This window comes from Formica exsecta, unplaced genomic scaffold (assembly GCF_003651465.1).
Source record: "Formica exsecta isolate Colony F162 unplaced genomic scaffold, ASM365146v1 scaffold662, whole genome shotgun sequence".
NCBI lineage: Eukaryota > Metazoa > Arthropoda > Insecta > Hymenoptera > Formicidae > Formica > Formica exsecta.
In genome coordinates, this window is record NW_021853425.1 from 504599 (window position 1) to 522098 (window position 17500).

At 35.9% G+C, this 17500-nt stretch overlaps 3 protein-coding genes and 1 long non-coding RNA gene across 5 annotated transcripts in view; 2 read left to right on the forward strand and 2 right to left on the reverse strand.

Moving 5' to 3' along the window:
• LOC115242956 (mitogen-activated protein kinase 15) overlaps positions 1-3625 on the reverse strand; it is a 17718-nt gene extending 14093 nt beyond the window's left edge. The window contains exons 1-6 of the mRNA XM_029819584.1: positions 3399-3625; positions 2011-2230; positions 1762-1892; positions 1273-1448; positions 253-392; positions 4-148 (exon numbers count right to left, since the gene is read on the reverse strand). Of these exons, the coding sequence (XP_029675444.1) occupies positions 4-148; positions 253-392; positions 1273-1448; positions 1762-1892; positions 2011-2230; positions 3399-3623 (1037 nt within the window). The 5' untranslated portion in view covers positions 3624-3625. The remainder of the gene's footprint in view (positions 1-3; positions 149-252; positions 393-1272; positions 1449-1761; positions 1893-2010; positions 2231-3398) is intronic.
• Positions 3626-4570: 945 nt separating this feature from the next.
• LOC115242959 (splicing factor 3A subunit 1) lies at positions 4571-13448 on the forward strand. 2 transcript variants are annotated; one of them, XM_029819595.1, is made up of 13 exons: positions 4571-4793; positions 4995-5140; positions 5940-6124; positions 6193-6352; positions 6435-6716; positions 6812-6925; positions 6991-7159; positions 7237-7929; positions 8038-8099; positions 8186-8296; positions 8391-8564; positions 8647-8760; positions 11855-13448. In XM_029819595.1, the coding sequence occupies exons 1-12, from the start codon at positions 4613-4615 to the stop codon at positions 8746-8748; spliced, it is 2379 nt and encodes a 792-aa protein (XP_029675455.1). In that variant the 5' UTR covers positions 4571-4612; the 3' UTR covers positions 8749-8760; positions 11855-13448. The 2 variants fall into 2 exon arrangements, with proteins under 2 accessions (XP_029675455.1, XP_029675454.1); XM_029819594.1 differs by lacking the exons at positions 4571-4793; positions 4995-5140 and adding an exon at positions 5370-5592 and having other exon boundaries at positions 5794-6124.
• On the reverse strand, positions 8827-14468 carry LOC115242960 (xylulose kinase). Its single transcript, XM_029819596.1, has 12 exons — positions 14125-14468; positions 12424-12506; positions 12192-12345; positions 11877-12056; positions 11480-11581; positions 10909-11040; positions 10682-10835; positions 10443-10587; positions 10072-10361; positions 9903-10000; positions 9664-9804; positions 8827-9596 (listed from the first exon to the last, which is right to left on the reverse strand). The coding sequence occupies exons 1-12, from the start codon at positions 14176-14178 to the stop codon at positions 9501-9503; spliced, it is 1629 nt and encodes a 542-aa protein (XP_029675456.1). The 5' UTR covers positions 14179-14468; the 3' UTR covers positions 8827-9500.
• A 219-nt stretch (positions 14469-14687) lies between these two features.
• Positions 14688-16815, forward strand: LOC115242961. Its single transcript, XR_003885139.1, has 3 exons — positions 14688-14850; positions 15605-15813; positions 16430-16815. It is a non-coding gene; the product is annotated as an uncharacterized LOC115242961 (long non-coding RNA).
• The last annotated feature ends 685 nt before the right edge of the window (positions 16816-17500 follow it).

Below are 17500 nucleotides of genomic sequence, written 5' to 3' on the forward strand. Positions count from 1 at the left end.
CGTGTAGGATTAAAGATTATCAAATTGCTGATAAGGTCCAAAGCTTTCTCCGACACTTCCGGCAACAAATCTTTTAGAGTTCTTCTAGGTCCATTAGGCGTTTTCTCCAACAGATTGGTTCCGTAACCGGCGCTGACCGATATTAGATCTGAAAAAATAATCGGGAAGTAGTCCAGCCGTTTCTTTTTTTCTCTTTTTTTCTCATTTCTTTTTTCATCTCTTTACTACCAAAAGAACTTTGAGAAGAATTACCTTCGTCTGTCGGCGGGGGCAGGGTCGCCATTATTCTTTCGACTTGGTTTATCGTCGATGAACCAGGAAAGAGCGGCTTTCCCAGTAGCATTTCGCCGAGAATACAGCCTAAGGACCACATATCTATTCCCCTTGTGTACCTGAAAACATTTATATTGTCGTGAATAAAATCCGATTCCCGCAATAGTTCAAATTTTGCAGATAAAAGAAATCTAGTAGTCATAAAGTCTGCGCACATATGCGATACAAATATTTCGATATATGTATGTTACAATATTTTTTCTCCTATTTTTATTTGTCTTTGATAAATTAATCTCTATTTAAATTAATAGTTGTAATGCCACTCTCTCTTTTTCCCTCGATTAAGTAAAAAGTTTATTTTTATTCGCATAATTATTCTTAAATGATACGATGTAACTCTTCATAACATCCTGAATCGAAATCTGTACATTATCTTATTATCCCCTAAAGTCTTGTAAATTATGTCTCAAGATTACCTTCTTAGTTAAGAACTTTTGGTAACTCCACAAGTTTACTAGAATATCACTTGGCTAAACTGCATACCGCGTTAAGACTATAATTACATTGAAACTCTATATATCAGTTCATTATTGTATATAGTTGCGCTCATCAAGTATTTTGAAGATTTGCTTCATCATCTGATTAAGAGCTTACAATCTATGAATCTAAATTAATTTTTTCGATACGGCGAATAATAAAAAATTAATTATAACTGGCCAATAAATTAGAATAGAACGCCAATTTACGAGCTATTGTATAACGATGTATGTATGTTGCTGACTAAATATTTAAAAAATTTTTTAATTTTGCAAAGAAAAAGTATACATTTTTAACAAAGAAAAATAATTCTATTTTAAAATGACATTTGTAGATGTTTTCCAAGAGGGTTTTATTCGGAAAGTATCTGAACGCAAAAGAACATAAAAATGTCAAAGAGAAATAAATGTGATGGCGCGCGGAAAAGGCGAAGGGAAATGCGTGAGCTAAATAAATGTTTACCTCTTTGAAGCAATGAGAATTTCTGGCGCGCGATACCACCGAGTGGCGACGTAGTCTGTTAAGGTAGGATCACTTCCAGTCTCGCCGTCACCTTCACCGATCTGCGTCACCGAACGTGCCAGACCGAAATCTGCGATCTTGCAATGGCATTGTGCATTCAGAAGCACGTTGGATGGCTGCAATAAAAGGATAACGCAAAGCTCGATACGTTAAACATTGCTTCACGATAACACGTAGTAAAATGAAAGAGCTTGTAAGACAAACTGCAAATGAAAAGAAAATATATTTCACGAACTACTTTTCTAAATATTTTTTTATTTCAAAAATATACTAAGAGAATACTCTATGCATTGAAATCACTAAAAAATTTACGTATAATTAAAATTATAATTGAAAATATTTTAAAGATGTTTTTTCTTTTAAGAACTCAAGAATTTATGGAAAAGAGAAAACTTTTTACGCTATTGAAATCGTAAGACTCAGCATCACCTTCAAGTCTCTATGAATAACGTTGCCCGAATGTATATACTTGATTGCCTTAAAGAGTTGGTACATGATGAAAACCTTGTGGATGTCCTTAAGGATGTTGCCCCGCTTAATGACGTTGTGAAGATCGGTTTCTAAAGAAATAGGTCGAAATGTGTCAGGCCAAAAGTTTGAAAATCGATGCACGTGATGTATCCTTCATGTGTATATGTGTGTACGATTTTTTCTTCGCATTGAGTAAAACTCACGTACCCATGTACTCGAAAACGAGATAAATGTCCCGATCGTTGTTCGCCTTGTGAAGCCCGATCAGCTTGATGATGTTTTCATGATTGGCAAACGACAATAAGAACATAATTTCGCGGAATGTACGCTGCGCATCCGTTTGGTTTCTGAAGGCGTCGAAGATCTTCTTCACCGCGACGGTGTCTTTCCTTTTCTTCTCGATCGCCTTCCATACTATACCATAAGCCTGTGTAAAAAATTAAACGTTATTATTATTATCAGGTTACAGGAAATTTACATAAAGAAATGACAAACTTTTGAATCCTATCTATATTTCAATTACAAACTACTACACATTTTCTAGGAAACAAAATAACTAATATATAATCATATAAAGGAGAAGAAATGTACATTAATATTAACATAATTGTTTCATCGGATTTTTCATTCTTTCATTTTGTCTTTTGTATATTCACAATTGAAAATGATTTCTGTCAAATAATGATTATGCCGCGAAATACGAGTACAAGCGCAACGCATGAATATTGCATTATACCAATTTGCATTATTACGATATAAATGAGAGATTGCCTTGCAGCCTGCCATCAAGTTTTAAATTACGCAAATACGTGTCTGACAAAAGTCGACTTATGGTACCATGATCCGTTTGTCATCGTTGCGACGGCGACGGCTTTTAACCGCATCGCTATCGATCTGCAACTTTTCCTGACGAAGAGGACAGTCATGACGATTATTGATATTCCTCGCGAACTGTAGAGCTTTAATGAAAGTTTTTATCATCGTGTATCACACTATGCATGTCCTAATATCTTTTTACTCAAAAAACTGATATAAAAAGATATCTTTAAAGAAATAATTTTAATATATATATCTAATATATATATAATAAAAATTGCCTAAAAGAGAAAAACATGAAACTTGAGTCTAAGCAAATTGTATAGTCATAAATAATTTTGATAAGATAAGAGATGATTTTTTTTATTTTTTGACAGAAATCTCAAATAATGTAGAGCAAATTATATATTACTTTCAATTAATAAAAAAATTGATATTTGTATTTGAAATATCGATGTACATACTTCACAACTACATACGTCTCTCCTACAATTCATGTTTGAAATATTTATATAGTTCACAACTACACACGTCTCTCCTGCAATCTCCATATTTAAAAAAATAACGCATCGCAATGTATGCAAATAAAATGCAATGTAATTTCAGACACGTGGGAGATTATAATTTACACGGGTGCATTTTATACGAAGCTGCAAATATTTCTTTCATTGATAATAAAAGATACAAATTCGCGACCACACTTTAACCGTAAATTTCCCCGGAGGTAAGAAAGAAATAAAGAGAGGTGAGAGTGGTACGGAAAGAAAAAAATAACTTACCCCTTTGCCGAGACGTTTCACGATATCGTATTGTTTGCTAATGTGAGCATCAATCTCGGAGACTTTCTCAGCGGTCTTCTTCTCCGACATCGTCGCAACGGCGGCGATGACGGAACTTGATGATCGGCGATGACGGCGATGACGCGATCCCGAGACGCGAGATCTTTGCACGAGAGTGAAACTTTCGGGCGAACGCGGAAGGAAGTGCGAGCCGTCGCGGTGCATTCACATCTTCATACATCGGGCGGGCGGCTTTTTTTCGTGTAACCCTCGGCACACGACAATTCGTGCTTGTGTTTACGGAATTGAATTTATGCCTGTTGCCGAGGCTACCGTGTCCACGGCTGCCAACGATGTCGCGTGACTATCAAACGATACGTTACGATCACCCGGAGCAGCGCACTTCAATATGAGCTAGCAACGTATGTAGGTAGGTATATGTAAAGGTTTCTCTTATTTGAAACAAAACACGATTATATAATATATATGATCTCAAAGAAAACACATAATTACTTTTGTTATTTCCTTTCTCCGGCATATGTTTGTACACGAATATTTCAAAAGATATATATAAAAATGTGAAAAAGCAATGTAAGAAGTATAGACGATAGATCTCATAATAAGAGATACGTACCCAGTCAGCCACGTCTGTTCTAACAGATATTGCCAAGTGCTTGCTACAAATTATTGTCAGCAAAAAGGCTACAAATTTGGTGCAAGAGTTGTTATTACCGATTAAGCTGGCAGATTGCCGGCAAAAACCAAACAAAGCTTGCTAACATAACTAGACAACAAATTGGCGGCAGAAACCGAGCAAAGCTTGCTGACATATTTGGCAACAATTTGTTATTAAATTGCTTACTGGGTATATATATAATAGTTGATAGATTCAGTGTTATTTCTTTACAAAATAAATTTATATTTTATTAGTTTTATAAATTACTTACATATTATATATACATAATTGTTACATAATAATATATAAGTATATATATATACTTCTTTTATCGCCACTCAATAAAATTACACCAACGATTTATTTCTTTTTGTTATAGATAATTTGTCGGAATATCTATAAAATAAAGTTATCGATAAATATGAACTCTATTTTATCGACAATTTAATGATTAACTTCAATAAGCTTGTCGAGCAAAACGACAAACTTGTGATGCCGTTGTGATCGCTTTGTAATTCAGTCCGTTCCGTTGTCCATAATGGCGACTATTTGTGAGAATGGTATAGAACATGCGATTTTCGCAAATACACCGGTTACAAGCAAAATGCCTGCGCAAGAAGTCGCAGTGCCGCAACCGCCGGCCACCGAGATTGAAGAGAACAATGTTCCTTCTTCGCAGCCGATTGTAGGCATCATTTATCCGCCCCCTGAGGTTAGGAGTATCCTTTGTCAGAAACATCATCGAATTGCGCGAGAAACGTTTGACAAATATTCGTTACAAAACTGGGAAGAAATCGACACGACAAATATATTTCATATACGATACATTTGAAATACCGTCCCGGTTCTGGTTCAATATTGTTTTTTCTCGATAGAGATGATAGTTATTTAAGTGTGCTTTTCCTTATACAGAAATTCAGATATTGTTGACAAAACCGCCAGCTTCGTCGCTAGGAATGGCCCGGAGTTCGAATCTAGGATCAGACAGAATGAACTGGGCAATCCCAAATTTAATTTCTTAAACTTTGGCGATCCCTATCATGCTTACTATCAGCATAAAGTAAAGGAGTATATTATATATACATAATCGTTACATAATAATATATAAGTATATATATATACTTCTTTTATCGCCACTCAATAAAATTACACCAACGATTTATTTCTTTTTGTTATAGATAATTTGTCGGAATATCTATAAAATAAAGTTATCGATAAATATGAACTCTATTTTATCGACAATTTAATGATTAACTTCAATAAGCTTGTCGAGCAAAACGACAAACTTGTGATGCCGTTGTGATCGCTTTGTAATTCAGTCCGTTCCGTTGTCCATAATGGCGACTATTTGTGAGAATGGTATAGAACATGCGATTTTCGCAAATACACCGGTTACAAGCAAAATGCCTGCGCAAGAAGTCGCAGTGCCGCAACCGCCGGCCACCGAGATTGAAGAGAACAATGTTCCTTCTTCGCAGCCGATTGTAGGCATCATTTATCCGCCCCCTGAGGTTAGGAGTATCCTTTGTCAGAAACATCATCGAATTGCGCGAGAAACGTTTGACAAATATTCGTTACAAAACTGGGAAGAAATCGACACGACAAATATATTTCATATACGATACATTTGAAATACCGTCCCGGTTCTGGTTCAATATTGTTTTTTCTCGATAGAGATGATAGTTATTTAAGTGTGCTTTTCCTTATACAGAAATTCAGATATTGTTGACAAAACCGCCAGCTTCGTCGCTAGGAATGGCCCGGAGTTCGAATCTAGGATCAGACAGAATGAACTGGGCAATCCCAAATTTAATTTCTTAAACTTTGGCGATCCCTATCATGCTTACTATCAGCATAAAGTAAAGGAGTTTAAGGAAGGGAAAGGGCAGGAGCCTACAGTAGGTTTAACTGCTGGAAAAACTGTTAATCTTACCGCGCATCAGAAACAGCAGGAAATTTTGAAGCAAGTTGAACAACCGTTTGTGCCCAAAGATCCACCAGTTGAATTTGAATTCATCGCAGATCCTCCATCTATATCGGCTTTAGATCTGTATGTAATAATTATTATATATAATTAACATTTTAGTTTCAGCAAATAAAATTGTATCTTTTTTTCAGAGATATTGTGAAGCTAACTGCCCAGTTCGTTGCACGTAATGGGAGGCAGTTCTTGACCAATCTAATGAATCGCGAACAAAGAAATTTCCAATTTGATTTCTTGCGTCCCCAGCATTCTTTGTTTCAATATTTTACTAAACTTTTGGAGCAATATACTAAGGTAAAGATAAATAATTATCTTTTCTTTTTAAATACGACATTTGCTTGTAAATAGTGAATAACAAATCTTAATATTTTCACAGGTATTGATTCCACCCAAGGATTTGTTGCCGCGTCTCAAAGATGAGGCATTTAATATGGATAAAATCTTGGAGCAAGTGAAATACCGCGCCGAGTATTTAAAATATCAGGAGGCACAAAGACGTAAAGAGGAAGAGGAATTAGAAAGAGAGAGAGTCGCATATGCGCAAATTGACTGGCATGATTTTGTTGTGGTTGAAACTGTGGACTATCAACAATTCGAAGTCGGCAATTTCCCAGCGCCGACGACACCAGACGAAGTTGGAGCGCGTGTCCTAATGCAGGTATGATCATAACTTTGTGATTAGAATCCTCATTTATTTTTTATTGGTTTATAAAATATATATTAAATATATTAATTTATATCAAAAACTAATAGGAACGTATAGAAGATGGTGAGGATGTGGAAATGCAAATCGATAGTGATGCAGAAGAAGAAACGCAGACGCGCACAGACGGTGAAAAAGGCGATCGTGCGAAAGATAATAATCAGGTAAGTTATCTATTATGTGCATAGATAAATTTATGTGTTGTAACGCTCTTCGTTAATATTTCAAGGTGCAAGATATGGAGGAAGATTCCAGTGACGAAGACGACGTATCTCCGCCAGGTGATACTCATAAATCTAAAGAATCCAAACCACGCGAAACGAGCATGCAGCCTCCTCCATTACCGCCTACACCAGGAAATGTTATGGTTAAGAAAGGATACGATCCAAAACAACATGGTAAATATATTCTACCATTATTTAATTTTCATTAATCGTTCTAATACATCAAAATTTTACTCAATATATTTTTACAGCTGCTAAAACTACTCGTCCTGTTGCTTCTGATGAGTATTTGATGATTTCGCCGCTTACACGCGAACACATTTCTGCTAACAAAGTGCAAGAGCATATGCGTATTGGATTGTTGGATCCTCGCTGGGTTGAACAAAGAGACAAACATTTGGACAAACTTGCGCAAGAGACTGTGTTTGCGCCAGGCACAGCTATTGAGGCAAGTCTCAAACAACTCGCCGAGAGGCGTACCGATATATTCGGTGTCGGCGACGAAGAAACGGCGATCGGTAAGAAGATCGGTGAAGAGGACAAGAAGAAGGATGATAAAGTCACATGGGATGGTCACACGTCGAGTGTAGAGGCAGCAACGAGAGCCGCGCGCGCCAATATCACACTGGAAGAACAAATTCATCAGATACATAAGGTCAAGGGTCTCCTTCCTGACGAAGAGAAGGAAAAAATTGGTCCAAAACCTGTAAATCGCGCAACCGAGCTTTCCCACATGGCTGCCGCCGCTTCGAAACCACAAGCTACGTTGAAAGCACCTCCGAAACCGCCCGCACCAAAGCCTATACCAGTGCCCGCCCAACCTCCTCCACCACCGACCATGAGTATGCCAACTATGGGCATACCTCAGCCGATGATGCCACAGCCGCCGATGATGATGATGGCACCTATGCCACCTATGGCACCTCGACCACCACCTTTAATGCGTAAGAAACTTTTTTTTTTACTTATATTTATATATTTCAAGAAATATTCTATAACGGTATTTTTCCATATAGATAAAACACTAATCGAAATAAAATTATCTGTCGCAGCTCCAGCAATGTCACCGTTTATGCCGGCGCCACCACCGATGCAGCCACCGATGGCATCCCCTGTAAGTAATTTGTTATAAAATATATTCGCGTACAATTCGTTAGCTTTCCTATATTTTAAGATTCAATTTATATTTTTTCTTCAAAGATTGGGTTAAAACATCCTGCTAGTAAACCACTGGAAGAAGAACCGCAAGCTAAGAAACTGAGAACTGAAGACTCATTAATTCCAGAGCAACAGTTCCTTGCTAGAAATAAGGTAAAGAAAATATTTACATACATTTACATACATTTATCAAAGAGTTTGAATTGTGACTGAGTTTCTAAAAAAAAAAAAATTATTCTTTTTCCAGGGACCTGTACAAGTTAACATCGCTGTGCCTATGATGACAGAGAAAGCTGAATGGAAATTGAATGGTCAAACATTGAATATTACTTTACAACTAAGCGATACTGTGGCAACTATGAAAGCGCTTATTCATGAACAAACTGGCATGCCACCTGGAAAACAAAAGCTGCAGTATGAGGTAATGATAATTGATAAACTTTTTACACATATGTATGATTACTAATGAATATTAGGTTATGTTAATGCGATTCTGTTTCCAGGGAATGTTTTTCAAAGATAACAATACTCTTGCTTATTATAATTTAACATCGGGTAACGTTATCAATCTGCTACCGAAAGAGAGAGGTGGTAGAAAGAAGTAAATTAATGAAAAAGTAAGTAAATGAATAAAATATAAAATTAAGAATATATATAAATTATCTTATAAGATACAAGAATTATTATTTCATTAAAATATATATTGCATTTTTATTTAAGATGCATTTATAACATAAATTTAATAAATATTACATTTTAAATGATTTTTTTTTCATTATAATTTTTAAACTCGATTCTTTCACAATTTGGAAGAATTGGGCTTAAATTTTAACATATTTAGTCTTGCATTTCTTGTTTGTACAATAATCAGAATAAAACCTACTTATCATTGATGCACATATTATTAACTATTAAAATTACTAATTTTAGACCAAATATTAAATCGTCAACATAATTTAGAAAAATATATGCACTTATGGTTACTTTATATATTTTTTAAAATACAATTATTTCATTTTTGAAGTTAAATTAAAAAACCTAAAAAACCTTTGTGATGATATATTAGTACAATATCAGATAAAAAGTTAATGTTACGAAAATATTTTATACATTTGTATAAAATATTATGAGATTCTCATATAAAATATTTTCCACTTATGAACTTACATAATTTGATATACATTAAAATATATATATATTACGTATAAATTTTATATTGAATATATCCTAAATAATTTAAAAATATATGTATATAAAACTGTATTGTATCTATCGAAGAGCATAACAAGTTAGTCGCTTTGTATTTATTCTGCAATACAAAGGTATAAAAGGCCTCTTTTTTTAAAAAAATATTTTGTTATATACAAGATTTACATTTGCTTTTCTGTTCGTTTTTCTTCTTCAATATCTGATCTATAATCTTGCGATAACGTATCGTCATAGGTTTATAAATCTAAAAACATCAAATATAATACATCAATTATGATAAAAAAAGATATTTAAAAACTAATTTTACTTACGGATTCGGCATCATCGTAAGGTTGGCATACAGGTGTCAATTCTGGCAAGCAATGTGTAATTTCATCAAAGCTGCAATTATTCCGTAACAAACCATACTTGGCTTGATACGCCGCACCCGTCATAGCCGAATTAGTTGCTTCCTATTGGATAAAAAAAGTTATAAAAAAGAAATATTTAATATCTTCATATATTAAATTTTTCTAATAATAATAATGAGATTATCGCTCGCTATATTTACCGAGATATATACCGGTGAATTAAACACATCGGAAAGCACTTGCAGTATAGCTTTATTTACAGATGCCCCGCCCGTTGCAATAATTCGTGTATTAGGCCCTATAAGAAAAAATATCAGAAATACTTGTAAAATAAGAATATGAAATAATGACTTGTCGAAAAATACTTACCAATGACAAATCCAAAATCTTCAGCGTGTGCTCTTTTTGCGACAAATTGACCTTCAATCAATGCTCTCACTTCTACTTCTTTTGAACTATATCGAGAGATTTCATCATTGGCTTTATTATATCTATAGTCACCGATGACGAAAGGCAGGATCTCTTGTGTATCAAAATATAACGCAAAGTTGCCAAAATTTCCTCGAGGCGTGCTTTCTAATAATTCGTTAAATATCTGCCAACTATCTTGTGCAGTCTCGTTTCGTATCCTTTCACGCGTCAAAGAACCATTTTTAAAGCTGTACAAAAATTATCGCTGTTTATATAAAATTATTATCGTTTGTGTGTGTTAGTATATAATAATAATAAAACATACTTACCAAAGCAGTGCCATGTAAGCCTGATCGTCTATCGGATTGCACAATATATGGCCATCCGTTATGGTCTTTGGTTCGTTCAACCACAAGAATAAAGTATCGCTCGTACCCAAACTGCAAGCGATATCACCCTCTTTTAACCTCATACCTATGTCATTTTTGTCATGAGTATAATAATATCCTACAGTTTACGTTGTATCAAACACCTTGCTAAATATATGTACACAGATAATATTACATACCTACCAAGGACCCTGGATTGTCTCCGGTAAACGCAATTATTCTACATTTCTCTTTAAAATCGAATCTCTCCACGAAATAGGGCGATATAGGACCGATATCACTGTATGATGAAACAGGTTTACCCAATTTTTCTCTCAGTCCCGAGGCACAAGTCTATTAAATATATAATATATAGTGATCGCAAACATTAAACATACGTACAAGCGTATATACAATGTGATTTTACCTCCAATAACAGATCATCCCAATCTTTCGTACGAATATTTAACAGATTCATACCCGAGCCATCTGACCAATCGATAGGTGCGTAATCGCCCAGGAACAAGGAGGCGAGAAAGCTGCTCACTAACGAGATTCTCTAAAAAAAAATAGCATGCGTATAAAATAATATTCGACTTAGACGCGTTCCAGAAGCAGCAGCACAAAACGTATGATGCATAGTTTTGATCATCGAGATATAATTAGAGGCGTTAAATCACACAAAACACGATTATGTCACAGAAATTTTTAGATAGTAAATTTTTACTAGAACCGTGAAATAAAGAGAAATAAAAATACGTAACTAATCATAAGAACGCGAATAAAATCGACTATTAGTTAATGCAAACTCCCGATTATTAATTGTTACAAATGCTTTCTATAGTTTACACACTTTGTAAAATTATCAACGATACATTCAGAAGCGAGACACACTATTGTAATACAGTTCAATCAGTATAACCATACGTAACGAATACCTCGGTCAATTGCCGTTCTCATTTTTTCGAAGGAAGCCACGAGTTTTTAGTAGGTAATACCTCAGTGTTACAGTAGGCTTCCGGCTTCGTGCGTGCTATTTTCGCTATCTGCGGTCCCGAGAATCTCTCGTACGCCCGCGAACCCGTTATTTCCGCTAATTTCTGAAATCACACGCTGCGTGGATAAATATTGTCGATCTAAAGAACTCGTGTGTATACTAATTCTAAGACAACTACTTTAAATATTTGGCCAATCCATTCTCGCATACTTATAGAATCAGTCAGTCGTTTACGATATTTTACATCACAGAAATAAATTTTTGTGGAAGCTAATGTTAGACCATAAACGTATGCGTTCATTATAAACTTTAACATATATTAACAGGCTGAAGATGCGTGTATATTTGTCTTAATCTATCCTTATATATTCCACAGATAAATAAGCAGGGATGCTTACGTGAGGGCCACCCACGATCTCCTCCAAAACGCTACATTCTTTCGATGTACTGGAATCCATCCATATGGGTGAATGAGTCACGGAAAAGGACGTAGCAAATTGTTCGTATAAAAATTTTATGGGATTTAAACACTGCAACCGACTTTGGCTGCCTTTGCCCCAATAAACTGTGCCGTGTTGCTAAGTGTACATAGAAATGTAGAAAGAACTATATTATACACATTATAGTACATTTATGTGTTTATTTTGATGGTTTATGTGGTATATTTTTAAAATAATCGATATTATGTTGAGTATTACATATATATGCATTACCTGCGCACATCCAGATATTGCTACCACTTTACTAAAATCGACACCGCAGACGCGTAATTTATCAAGTATCATATCTAAGGCCTTAACCCACATTAAAGAAGGCACTACCACGACATGCGGTTCCTCTTTCTTCTGTATAACTCCTCCGTAAGTCCTACAATATTTAAATATTCGCATATTATAACATAAAATGCGCGCAACTACATTTTTACTCAGATCTCTTTAAACGTACCTAAATTCTGGTAAATCATTATCGAATTGTACACTAGTCTCATGAAGGACGGTTAGATTATCATCAACTACTACCGCTTTCAGCTGAAATTGAATCAAACGCAAATTCAACATTTAAAATATATTTTCGAAAGTATTCTATTTTTTTTTCCAAATTTTACATTATTATGTTTTATACATAATATCGCACGTGCAACTATTTTCATTTATTCTTTGAAGTGCCCCCACGATATTAATTATCGGCTCAATATTTCTGTATCTCGTCACATTCTGCAGATATGCTTCCCTCGCGAATATCAAACGGTTCGTGTGTTATCGTGCATTAGATAATAATGACCCGGCAACGTCAGAGCGCCTCGTGACGCTTCGACTCGCTCGTTTTTTCTGCATAGAACCGTTGAATACTTTACAAAACGATCATTATATTGACACGCTTTGTGAAACGGGTAACACGCGCGCGTTGAAAAAACTTTCGGGTCATCACTATTTGAAGATAATGAAATTCGTAAACATACTTTGTAAGATTATCGCTCTCAAAATGAATAGAGACATGGAAGACGAAATATAATAAAACAAGCAATCGATAATTGAATTGTATAATAATTGAAGGAAAAAATTTGTGAAAATCACGAATGAAGAATATATGTGGATGCTGCAATAAAAGATATTTCTCGGTTCACAAACTCTCACATAGATGATCAGTATGGAAATCATCGCATCTTATTATTTTTTTAATTACATCCGATGTGATATCGTTCTTGGAAAACAAAATCTGCATCGGGTATAATAAATAATAATATTCTCTGCATAATCACAAGTCAGATATCATGAACCTAATGAAAAATTCTTCCATGATTACTCTCCACGAAAGATTTCCTTTCCTCAAGAAACCGATATAACTTTGACGACTCCGATGCTGTAGAAAAACATCTTACGTTACGTATCATTTTACATCGTCTCATTATTTTATTATTATTATCATTATTATCTTATAGCAAATTCCGCCTCTCCAAAAAAAAAAAAAAAGCGTGAGTGAACAACACAGATGTTTCGTAAAGTTGTCGAGATTGTTAAAATAAGATGTAAAGTATTATACTGTTATGTCAATGAATACCGTTGCATCGCGTAATTGGATCGATCGAATTCCACGTGGTTACCGAAACTTCAACGTAACTATATATATACGAGCATCCTAAAAGAACTAAACATCTTACGTTACGTATCATTTTACATCGTCTCATTATTTTATTATTATTATCATTATTATCTTATAGCAAATTCCGCCTCTCCAAAAAAAAAAAAAAAGCGTGAGTGAACAACACAGATGTTTCGTAAAGTTGTCGAGATTGTTAAAATAAGATGTAAAGTATTATACTGTTATGTCAATGAATACCGTTGCATCGCGTAATTGGATCGATCGAATTCCACGTGGTTACCGAAACTTCAACGTAACTATATATATACGAGCATCCTAAAAGAACTAAAACTCAGTCTAAGATATCTGAAAAAAAAAGAGACTTAAGAGATTATAATATATTCTCTTTCGCTCTTGTTCTTAGTTAGACTTATTATTTGTGTTGTTTGTATTGTGCATTAACATGCCGTTCGCCGTTCGAACTTTCACGCGTTTCAATTCCGCATATATATTCGTATCTTTACGATTATATATTTTCGAAATACGCGACTGTGCCGTCGTTGTTACCTGCTGCGTGCTCAGGTCTAAACCCAAGTACGTTGCCGTCGACGACTCGTCCATGTTTCCGGTGTGTAGGACGACGTGGGATCTCGTCGTAGAACCGACGACAGAAAGACGCGACCGTAACAGCTGATAGCTGACAGCTCGCTCGACTCCGATGCTCTCGGCGACTTGTTCGCGCGTCGCTTTACAGTTCGCGGAACTAAATGCGAGCGAACGCGCGAGCTTGTGCGTGGCCTACGTACATTCTCGAATGAACTTGGATGTCGTCGTTATGTTACGCGCTAATTCCCGCAGGATGCAAACGCGTAACCTACGCAAGGCGTGATCTTATCGTTCTCGCATTATGTAACGCGATCTCTCGCCGGATCTGCCCGGAGATAGTTTGTTAACGTGGCACGGTGACGAGGGCGAACGATACTCGGAATAATAAGCTAGCATATATACATATATTACTTTGACGTATCCGGAATAAGATCGACTTTAGGTAACTGGAGGGTGATAATCCAGAGGTATAAAAGGGAAAAGGAGATATTGCGCGAGCTATTTTACCGATAGGGATCTGAAGCGTATCATCTGTATTCCATCTGCAGTTACAATCGTGCGACGCGTACTCGAGGAAACTTAGTCGATAACCTAGCATGCCGTTCAAAAATAAATATGGTGTCTAATTGTAAGCAGCGTATCGTTCGAAGTCGAGTTTTTCTTGTCCAGCAAAACTCTGTCAAGGAGGTAATAATTTTATAATTGCAAAAGATGGAGAGCTTTTGAAGTGCGGAAATAAGCATCAAAATCATATTTCTCAATTTCAAGAATATTTCAATTTAACGAACACATTCAATTGAAATGATTTAAGAGGATGCCGGACCGTCCTGTTTTACCGGCCATAATAATTATATATGTGCTTAATATAAGGGTTTTGCGGTGTGTATGTGCAAAATAGGATACCTCTCCACTCGGAAATGCATGAAGGAATATAAGTAAACGTTTGAAAATGTATTTGAAAGCCTAGTAAGAAACATTTCGGTGTGCAAAATGTTGCATAGTAAAATCTTTTTTAAAAAGCTTCTAAACTCACTTTCTCGAAGTTCACTAATACTCTTTGATAAAATGCCGAGTGCGGAGTTCACTTGTTAGGCACGTGCAAGTTGCAGGTTTTTTATATTAAGTAAATGTTGACGGCAGAAGCCGATAACAAAACTGTAATTTTTAAATTTTTTATTCTATTTTGCGCATACAAACAGCAAAACTTTTATATTAAGCAAATATTAATTATTATGGTCGGTAAAACAGACAAGCTTTTCCCCTTAACTATGAAGATATTTGAAAATGAAAACCATGAAGTAAGGAAAGAAAGAGGTCATTCAAACAATTAATAACGTTTCTTTACTTCGATTCTAAATTATAATGTTATTGTTTTCTCTTTTATTGAATAAAATGTAGTGAGAATAATATATAAACCTAATCAAATGTGAACGTTTGAAAGATATAGAACTTGACGGCGATTCGAACGCGGGAATACTGGCGGTAGCGCGTTGCAAACGACGAGAACGGAAACGTGACGGACGGTTGGAGAGGCAGATTGTTAGCTGGTGCACGAGTTTGTTTGCGTAGTTGAGGACCGTATGTGCTGGTGCTGGCGCATGCAGGGCGGAGAACGGGCTACGCCGGGGGTGTTCTGCATGGGCGCCAAAGGTAATATTTCAGGAGGAAGCATAGATGCATCTCCCCGTTCGAAAAATTTTCATCGGATGGCATGGAAGATTTCAACTACAAAAACGTTGCTATTTCGGGACACGATAAGTGTATATCTTTAGAAAGAATAATATTCTTATATTATTCTTATTGATAGTAATAATAAAACATGCAATTTTAGCGATAAATCCTTCAATAGATGAAAATCTCTCGAATTGTATATATTAAGTATAATATTATTGTATAATTGTATTTAACTTGAAACGCGTGTTATACATAAGAATACGGCTCTCTGCTTATGATGCACGAAAAATCTTGACTAGATTATAATTTTAATTATGGGAAAATTCGACGATTACAATCAATACACATATGTTTTCGATTTAGAAGATTCTTTAATTTCTTGAAAAATTTCCAATTATATGGAGGAAATATATATATAATATTCTTCCAGGTGACGCTTTATTTTTATTGAGAGATAAACGTGATTCATAGAAATTAAAAACGTCCCCCCAGAGACGTCCCTTCTTACGGGCGCCTATGGATTAACCCACGCTTGTTTGTCGGTCCCGTTGCCCTATAATCGTGCGGTATACGGATAATGGTTTGGGTTAAGGGACTCCACATCGGACTGGCACCGGGGGAAGACGGCGAAGAAGAAAGAGGGAGAAAAAGAGAAATCAGAAAGAAGGAACGCGTCGCCAGCAGCGGCGCCGAGACCAAACTGCCTTCGCAAAACATAGCCCCGATAGTTGCAGAGGGCCGATTTCTTCGTGATGATGGGAGACGATCGACCAACGGCAATCGGGACGAATCTTTCGCCGACCCTCGAATCACGTCGGCTCGGCAACGTCCCATTATTAGGCTGGCTCTCAGTTACGAAACAATCCGCGCGTTCGATTTCTGTTACGCGCCGCAAGATCGTGATCTAATTACACCAAAAGATTGCAACGTCAGTTATTGAATTGATGCCTGGTTTGTTATGACGATGGGTCCCGGAACTTTGCTGCATGTTGCGCGATCAATTCCATTTTTTTTTTTTTTTGCAGAGAATGTGTGTGAATATATGTAAAAAAATTAATCTTTTAAAGTTATTCTCTCTTTTTCTCCATCTTCGATTGAAATATATAATTGATCAAAGAAAGAAAGAAATACATTAGTTTTCTTATTATATATCTTATATCATATTAAAATTTATATTAAAATTGATCACAGAGCAATTGCGTTCTTCAAAAGTTTTCAAAGTTTCCATCGCGATGTATTGCTTTAATCCATGCGATAAATATGACGAAACAAATATCCATATCACAAAAACAAAGAAAAAACAGAGCCCAAGGAATGCGAGTGAGTGATTATTACTGCGTGGATTTTTTTATCACCGAGCGGTATCGAATAGATATCGCTAAGCACATTAGGATGCGTCTAGATTTAAAGTGTTATCTTAATTTTGTATTGTGACGATACCGATAATATGGACGGCTCGTTCTACAGTGCGTGTGACGCATGGGATGGCAAGGCGGTAATTTCAACGCTCGGTGATATCGCGGACTGCGTGTAATGTATAACGCGCGGCGGGCGGCATAAGCGGCGTTAAACGCCAGAGTGACTATTTTTCGATGTCGGCGTTTCATTACCCTAAACGCATCCCGTGAAATAGATCGACGGTGGGTACGGGCAGGGAGCCGGA